Source organism: Benincasa hispida, chromosome 1 (genome assembly GCF_027475165.1).
Source record: "Benincasa hispida cultivar pf3 chromosome 1, pf3_genome.v1.1, whole genome shotgun sequence".
Taxonomy (NCBI): domain Eukaryota; kingdom Viridiplantae; phylum Streptophyta; class Magnoliopsida; order Cucurbitales; family Cucurbitaceae; genus Benincasa; species Benincasa hispida.
This window is the reverse complement of record NC_143478.1, coordinates 75,885,880-75,895,226: the sequence shown is the minus strand read 5'-3', so window position 1 is coordinate 75,895,226 and position 9,347 is coordinate 75,885,880. Positions and strand designations below refer to the sequence as shown.

Below are 9,347 nucleotides of genomic sequence, written 5' to 3'. Positions count from 1 at the left end.
CCAAGTTATTTATTTATTTATTTTGGTTTGAATTACTTTTAAGAGAAAATTTGGGATAGGCAAATAACCTTCCCTACAAAATGTTTCATATTGAAATTTTACAAAGTAGTGATTTATGGCTTTTTGTATCAATTATTGATTTCTTCCAAATCTAATCACCATTTTTTGTGTGATAATTTATTTTTTAAAAAAAATAAAAAGCAATTTAAAATAGTAATTCTAAAGAAATATTTAGAAACAAAATTAACTAAATTTAGACTATATTTGTTATAAAGAGAAGAATGTTCATCGATAGAAAAAATATCAAACTATTTATAGAAATAACAAAAAAAAAATATTGATAGACAAAAGTCTATTGGTGATAAACTTCTACCCGCCTCTATTAGCTGTATTAAAGAAGACTAAAATTTTACTATTTTGGATAAATAGTTTCCCTTATTTTTCTATTTGTGAAAATCTCTCTTATAAAATATATATTTTTTTAAAGTAGTTTACAAAATAAACATATTTGAAAAACATTGACAGAGTTGATTTGTTTAAAAATAAGATATTATTCATATTTTAAAAAAATATCTTTTATTAAAAAACAGAGCATCTACAAATTATTTTAAACATTGACACATGAATTTATAATTTAAATGAGTTTTTGTCTATTGTTATACTTTAATTACATTTTGAATGAATATTGATATACTACTAATATATCAATATTATATTTGAAAAGAATTTAGATCTTGAAAATTGATATACTATTGTTACACTAATGGTGTACATGAAATAAATTTTTAATGACTAATGATGTATTATTTATACATCTATCTTATATTTTAAATGGATTTTGAATTTGTTAATAAACTAACGATATACCAAATACTTAGAATTGCATTTCGAACGAATTATTGATACGCAAATGATTTACTTGAAATTCATTTTGAATTAGTACTAAATATACAATTGATATACCAATGTTATACTATAAGTGTCATTTTAAATTATTTCATATTTGGCATATCTACAATATCATTGATATGTCTTCTTCATAAATCAAGTATACCAATTGACTGATACACGAAATATGCTATGAAATTGATATACCAATTTAAATGTAACTTATATACCGTTAAAATCATATCAAAATTTTGAAAAGTAGAATTGATTATTAACTAATATGCTTTATATTTGATACATCAATTGACAACTTAATGTATTTAAGATATACCATCAAAATCAATTTTAAAAACATAACACAACTAACGCCAAAATCTAAATCAGAATATCAAAATTAAATTAATTGAATGAAAATAACTCTATCAAAATGAAACAAAAAAAAAAAATAATATTTACCATGGTTGAATCAACATTGACCATAACACAATTAAAGTCATGGTATATCAATTGTATAAATGATATTATTTAAATAAAATATATCAATAAATTGATACACTAAATATAAAAATTTACTGATATACCAAAATATAAAATATATCAAATATAACGGTTGACTCATAAAAACAAAATAATATAAAACCAAAAATCCAATTTGAACTTTTTGTTATATTTACCATTTTAAAAAATCGTTGCTAAATTTACAAAAACATTTTTTTCTACCTATTTTAGGATTATTTATTGCAACATACTTTAGGATTATTTATGTATTTAGCCTTTTTAATATACTCTTGATTTTTTTTCCTTTGATTAAAGTGAGATGCACTATTCAATCTGTTTGAATTATATGTCAATTGAATCAATTTTCTAAACCATAGAATTATTAATTGTCAGTTCGATTCGATCCGATCAACGTGATTCAATTTAATGGTTGACTTTCTCGTTCATGGGTTTTTATTTTAAATTTTTTATTTATTTATACTTGAGGGGAAAAATCACCCCTTCAATTTTCAGAATTACATAAATGGAAATGAAGGCAAGCGATGGTTTGATCACTTGTAAAGTTTTGAAATGCATGTGAAGTAGTGATAATTGATCTACTTTTCTTGGATCAATCATATACAAAAAATTGTAAATTAGATATCTTCCATTAAAATACATCAGTCATGGCTTAGCTACAAGAATAGAAGTATTTTACAGCACCCTACTAAAGTTAACTGCCATGCTGCTTCTAACTTTACTCCTAAACTATTACCTAGACAAACAAGAGGTCAAAAAAGAACCTATGATGAAGTCCTCTTTGTGTGCTCTAGTCTCTTTAGTTCTCTTCTTCACTTCAGAGTTTTCATCCTCAGTCTCATAAATTCAATCTTCAGCTAATGGTTGGTTTAGCAGCACACCACCTCAAACAAAACTCATCTACGAGCCGATGGAATGAATAATTTCTCGTGTAGGATAAGAATAGGCAAAAAGAAAAAAGAAAAACAACGCAGCCGAAACCTCAAGATAGGGAGGCCAAAAACTGAATCAAGGTATCCGTGGATTCGTTATTCCTTGTGGAGACCCATTTGCTACTCTGTGTGGTTTCTTCTTGTAAGTTGTAATGCTACAATGTGGACAAACATACTCTAGCCCATCTGTTTTGGCATAATCCTGCAAAGTAAAGAAGAAAATAATTCAAACCATCAAAGAGAAAAGATTAACCAGATTGCACACCCTCACTTTCAAGTTTCACAAACACAAGATTCTCCTAGAATTAATCTCATGGTGGTCCAAAATTAATACCTTAAATGCTCCTAGACCCTGCCTTCGATCGCACCCGAAATGGGCCCATTCACCACAAATGCCACAGTTCACCCAATCCCCTGCTGCACTACTGTTGAACAGTTGCAAATCCCATGGTAAGAAAGTGATTTTAATATAACTGTGAGTGAACAAAACCGGTAGAACAAATTTACAAACCTGTGGCACAAAAGGCAGCATTCTCCATCTACATCATCATGAGCCAATTCATATTCTAGAAGGTAAGTCTCATAATGTCTTTTCAATGTATTTCCAACACCCTGTGAGAACATATAGGATCAACTTCTTCCAACATATGAAATTAGTAAAATTGAAACAAGTTTCATCTACCAATAGAATTTTGCAGCTTAGGCTGAGAAGAAAAAAGCATCATAAGGGTCACAAATCTATGAGAAAAGGCTTGTTGTACATACAGTCATTCTATTGGTCATTGTGTAATTGTGCATCTTAGAGAATATCTGCCCCTTCCAGTTGATACCATTGCCGACATGAAAGCCTCCTCGGGTGACCACCTATGAAGTGGAGCAACAATTTCAATATGGGTCTTTGCAGTTAAAATACCAAAAAGTCAATATTCTATCTGGAATTCAATGACCATACCTCCTTATACAAGTTATAGAGGTCAAGACGCTTCCCGTTGAGTATGGCATCTGGAAACTCCTCAAGTCCACCTTGAGGAATAAGTCGTGAATGTCCTCTAAGTAGTAAAAACTCCATAACATCCTTCAAAAACTCCTCCTGCAATCCAAAGAAATTTCAATAATAGCACAATGAAAGCCACATCAATTCAGACAAAAAAAATTTTGAAATAAATGTACACGAGCATATAGCATGAAGTTGATATCTCTTCCTCCTAAGAAAAACCACTTCTTTTCCAATTCAGAAGCCTATGCATTTAGGCAAAAATCAAAGACACTTTTTAGCCGTGGATTTCCCATATTGACTTGATGTGCTGCCAAGTTATATTGCAGAGATATTTTACAGTTCCAAAATAGATTACCAATAACCAGATATCCACCGGCTTCTTAAGTTTAAACCTTAATGATCATGATATCTTACCTCTGAGCAATCTTGAATTGGGTTTCTTCCACAACCATGCTTCTTTAGAGGCAGTGGGTTCAAGGAAATAATCTGCTTAGACTGAGATGAGCTTGAAAAAGATTTCCTGTGTGTTGCAGAAGTTGATCCTACAGTAACATGCTTTGACGGGGTAACAACAGGTAAACTAGCCTTGGATAGGCTTCCGTTGTTCCAATCTACTTCAGCCAATCCAGAGAAAGGCGTTATTTTATTCCTATGCACACGTGGAACAGGCCTCATGGAGGCTACTTTTAATCTTTTCCTCGTTGGCAGTAAGGGTGCCTTGAACCCATTCATTGGTGCAGGCTCCTCTCTAGCTACTCTTCTAATGGAAGGGATGTTTGCATATGCAAGACTGTCGTGTGAAAGAGTGCTCCTTATTCCTTGGCTTGGTTCTACTCTCTTTCTACTAGGAGTAGGTGGCTTAAACCAGCTGGGTAATACGCTCACAAGCAACTGCTCTGAATGTTTATCATTCTCATCCCCTGAACAAAAGAAGAGCAGTCGCTCGGCATCCTCTTTCTCAAAAGAAGCAACAGGTAAACCCTGAACTCCCCCAATGCCGAGTGCAACTAAACTCCGGTACGACATGTCAGGCGCAAGTTGCCTCAAGACCTAAAACAGCATCCATGGCAAACAAATTAATATCAATATATTAAAGATGAAATGACTTTGGATTATTCAACCTAGTTCAAATCTTTTGATAAATTGAACCTCAACCATAGAAAATATGAATAAACCAAGATCATTGATTTTAAGAAATAATAGATCAGTGTGCAGTTTACTCTAAAGTGCTTAATTTAAGTGGAGGGGGAAAACAAGCATGTTGGGTGGACCTGTGATGCCCAAGCAGGAACCTTCATGGAAACCTCAAATACTGTTGCCCCACAGGCAACTGAAGCAGATTTTCGAGGCTCGTGCATGTGATGTTTGTTGCCTTCACAATCATGCATAGCATGAACTAATTGGTTGTTTTCTATAATCTCATGTTTGATATGTTTCTCCAAGAGCTGGAAAAGTTAGTACCAACCAGGAATTAGACTCCTTATTTAAAAAAAATTAACAAAAAGAAACAGGCCAAATAGTTCAAATTAGAAACAAACCTGATCATCAAAACAAGTATGAGCACTACCAGACACCAATATTGAGATGTGGGCTGAACTACAAGTCACTATATCACATCGCATTGTCACAACCCCACGAGAAAAGGATCCTGCTTGAAGAGGTGGTGGAGGAGCACTGCACCATATTTTTAAGTCATTAATAGCATACACAATTGACATGCACTGAACTGAAGATTTAATCCCTACCAAGAAGGCATAGCATAGATATATGACACTGAATGTTAACAAATAGAATTGGTATACCATATGCGACAAAAGAATATTCCCAATATATATCAACAAAAGTTCTTTCCAAGAAGAAGCTTACCTGAACTTTCCCTGAAGTTTACTCCCACGTATCTGTATCACCCATAAAAACCAAAAACTCAGGACAGTCAATAAGGGAATGGCCCCAAAACAGCTTAAGTTACAACAGTTCACAGAGATCTTTTCCATTCAATCATTCAGAACATGATAATGAATAATATCAAACAATGTCCTTGACCAACTCTTACAAGCCAGAAAACAAGAAAAATCCTGAAGGACACTTACTTCAATGTTCAAAAGCGCATTAAGACCATCCTCCAATGATCTCAATAAGCAGGCATCCTAGAAAGCATGAAAATTATAAGGAAGACCACGTAAAATAACTTATAATTGAAAAGGTACTCGTTCCTGCACACCTCTATGCAGCTGTACCCACATGAATATACAACAAATGCCTGGAAACTGCTTACCGGTGTGCAAGGCACTCCACAGATAAGAAATCTCACGGTCACATTGTTATCATGAATACTTATGGCTGGGAGGGTTTCTAAAGAACCATCTCCATCTTCACCTTCACCTGCATCTACCTCGGGGGGTTCTACATTAATCTTTAGGGGTTCCCCAATAAGCTGTGGCTCTAGATCACTCATAATACTGTCATCAGCAATCCCAGGCAGACCGTAATTGCTCCCCACACAATAAAGCTTAAAAGCAGCACGTGCAAGCTGAAAAGCATCCCATGTATGAGTAGATGAACTGCATCCCACAAGTGAAATAAAACATAAAAATCAAACATTTGTCACCCTCCATAGATATACAAGCAGAAAAGTTCAGACAAAAGTAAAACAAATACACCTTATGCAAAACATAAGTGCCCTCCAGAAGTAGGGAGGGCCACGAGTGTCAAAAATAAGTTTGTTGGTTTGTGTTATGTACAAGAATGACATGTAGATAGCTAGAAATTAGATGCATGGCAAAAGATGAATGTAGTTTTGTTTTTCATGAGAATGCTCCTTGAGAAACTCAACCCATTTTACATGATAATTCTATCTTCATGTTGATTTTTATAATTGTATTCACTATATGTCATGCACCTCACTTCTTTAAAGTCCTTATGTTGCTCCTTGCACTTAAGCCCTAAAAGTGCCATTGCTCTTTAATTTGCTTCACACTATTAAAAACACTACTCACAACTTCCATAGTAGGGTGAGCTCATATAAGAAGCACAAAAGCATATATATGGAAAATCACAAAGTAACTTTGATTCTACTCCAAATGTCAGGATAAGTATATAATTGAATCCATGAAGAAGGGTGAATAGACACCTATAACCACACAATTCTAGTCTGCCTAATTGCAAGTAGTGCAAAACCTTAAAGTATGCAACGTACCTCTGCACCACTGAAAGCAATGCATTACGAAAATGAGCTGCAGCATAACATGAAAATGTACTGTTCCAATACATGAGGTAAGGAATTCCCTGCACAATGATCAATTTGTTTCAATAAACAATCTTGGATAAAAAACTTATATCACAAGAATGTTAGACAGGCAGGCTGCCACCCTTGTTCATATCAACATTATAATTTAATCGAAGTGGTGGTCTAAGAACCTCATAGAAGTCACCTTAGAATGAAGAGCCTCCGCTATTCTGCCTCCATTTGGAATTTCTAAATACACCTGAGCAAATAGATGAATTAAATTATCAAAACCAAAATCTACACTAACCAAACTCATTCCTCCAACCCCATCACATAGGAGTAGCAAAAGAAAAGACGAGACGGTCGGTAAAGAGCTAATTCATAAATTATAGAAGGAAGACAGAGCATACAATGGTTGGTAGTGTAGTATTGAATAGTCCACATAAATCTTCAAGAGATAAATCAACACCATTCCAAACCAAAGACCCAATTTCATCATTTCCAAGTTGTTCCCCTTGCAAGTAGACGAAGCTCGGTAGATATGATTCCACAATTCTACTGAATTCATCCTTGCTTGGATTTGCCAAAACTCGAACCTGCACATTCAAGCAGCTGAATATTTTGACAAGAAGCATCTTTAATTGAATAGGAAAATTGCAGATAAATGACAGCTAATGCAGACTTGCACCTCCAATCGTCCGGAAGAAACTAATTCTGGAAACGGATATCTCAACTTATCCTCATCAACTTCCTCCTCACATTTTATTTTAGGTACACTTCCGCAGGTGACAGCAAGTAGGCTACAAGTCTGTCTAGCAGCTACTACGGAATGAAGCATCGTTTACAAGAAGATCCGGGGGAAAATTGCATTAAGCGGACTTCCTCAAGCAATGAGATCTTTCAACTTGCTTTTGGAACCATTAGAACACAAACATTCGCTAAAACAGAGCCCCAATGCCCTGACATCAGTTAAAAATCTGAGAGACCAATACCCATATCCCATGACATAGAAGTAAAGAACCTGAATTTTCATTCTGAGGTTGAAACAATGCCATCATCCTAAAGCCCCTCAGGGGGACGGGCTTTAAGATCAAAATCACAGCCGTCCGGACCCTTTAATTCTTACCGGACCAACAATTAAACCCTAAAAATCACCCAGTTCAGCACAAAATTTCTGCAAAACTGAATGCAGGACTTATTAAGAACTCAAACCCTATCCGTTAAAAATCTCCAACTATGACCAACATGTACTGCAAGAGCAAAACATATATATTCAGCTGCTAGTTGAGCAAAAGCGCTTCAAGGATTCATATAAAGAAAAAACCATCATAATCGAAGCTTCAAAGCAAAACCCATAAGAGAAAACCTCAAAATTAAACAAACCAGTCACCAGCAGAAGGAGCGAGAGGAAATTCAGCGCTTCAGACAACAGAAACCGGAGAACCCACCAAGCGAATGGAAAAATCAAGGAAATTTGAACACCCAGAACGATGAGATGAAGAAAAATCGACGAACAAGACAAGACAGAGTCCGTAACTCCTAAAAATCATACGAAAGGGGAAGAAATTTGGGCAGCGATAGAAGACTGGAGCCCGAAAAGTGAACCCTAGGGCCTTAAAATTCACATCAATAAAAAATCGATGAAAAAAAAATTAGAAATAAGAAATATTCTTACCTTTCTCCCTATCCACATTCCACGCAATAAACAAGAAAATCAAAAGCTCACACAGTTGCCAAAAATTAAATCAAATAATTAGTTCCTTTCTGTTAAATAAATGGGTGTCAGATAAAAACATTCCCACATCTCGAAACCGGAAGTCAAACATATCAAAAGATTCAAAACACATTAAACCCAACAAGAAAAGGGAAAGGTTTATATCACAGTCTTTCCCACAAACTGCGATTCCAATCCAATCAAGAAAACAACTCATCGCCTTCCAAATTTACTTCCCCTCGCCCTTTTTATTCTCTGTCTTGTATGAAATTTGTAAACAAAATCAGATCCAAATCCAGAAATTTGCGTTAATTGGGTGCCCACAAAGCACGGATTTAACGAAAATTGTTCGTATAAGATTTCAACCCTTGTCTTGTTCGTAATTTGGGTTCCGTTTTTTTATTATCTTGGATTGGATTGATGAACTGATTCTTCAAGTTTCCGTCAAAGAAGCAAAGCTGAAGCTTGTTGTTTTCTCCTCATACGGCCGCATCTGCACGAATTCAGAACCAGGAAGTGGAGTAAAGTTGCACTGGCGGATGGCTCGGCTGAATTTTCAGTTAATTGTGTGGTTTATAGTGTGTATATTTACAGAATCTTTACGTATTTTAAGGGATTTGGAAGAAATGAAGTGATTTGAATGTTGAATATGAAGAGGGTATGTCAAGAATCAAGATTAAAGAATAGAAAAATGGACCCGAATTCAACAAGAAATTGGTGAATTTGAAGGATAAAGAAATGAGGATGGCGCCACATTCAACATTTTCTATACAACACTCTTCATCTTATATTGTTTTTCTTAAACATCGTGTGGTTGGAAGATTCTAAACTTTTTCTTCATGTTTGAGATGTTTCTCATGAATATTTTTAAAAAAAAAAAAAAAACAAAACAAAATGGAATAGTCTTTTCCCTTAATTTACTAAAATAAAATTGTTATAAATAGTTATAAGTGAATTAATTTAATTTAAACTATTTATTAAGTTTTAAATTTGAAAAATATCCCTACATTCAAATCTTACATGTTTGTAGGCCTCTTCAAATACCACATTAATAAAATTGACCATTAAAATTGA

At 34.2% G+C, this 9,347-nt stretch overlaps 1 protein-coding gene across 3 annotated transcripts; it reads right to left on the bottom strand.

Moving 5' to 3' along the window:
- Positions 1–1,968: 1,968 nt before the first annotated feature.
- LOC120074729 (AT-rich interactive domain-containing protein 4-like) lies at positions 1,969–9,031 on the bottom strand. 3 transcript variants are annotated; one of them, XM_090318340.1, is made up of 17 exons: positions 8,235–8,355; positions 7,943–8,098; positions 7,248–7,809; positions 6,970–7,155; positions 6,765–6,818; positions 6,530–6,618; positions 5,609–5,894; positions 5,424–5,480; positions 5,200–5,231; positions 4,872–5,007; positions 4,605–4,778; positions 3,748–4,383; positions 3,289–3,426; positions 3,102–3,200; positions 2,848–2,948; positions 2,671–2,761; positions 1,969–2,538 (listed from the first exon to the last, which is right to left on the bottom strand). In XM_090318340.1, exons 3-17 carry the CDS (start codon positions 7,395–7,397, stop codon positions 2,413–2,415), a joined length of 2,355 nt encoding a protein of 784 aa, XP_090174466.1. In that variant the 5' UTR covers positions 7,398–7,809; positions 7,943–8,098; positions 8,235–8,355; the 3' UTR covers positions 1,969–2,412. The 3 variants fall into 3 exon arrangements, with proteins under 3 accessions (XP_090174466.1, XP_038883888.1, XP_090174468.1); XM_039027960.2 differs by having other exon boundaries at positions 7,943–9,031; XM_090318342.1 differs by lacking the exon at positions 7,943–8,098 and having other exon boundaries at positions 8,235–8,356.
- Between the last annotated feature and the right edge of the window lie 316 nt (positions 9,032–9,347).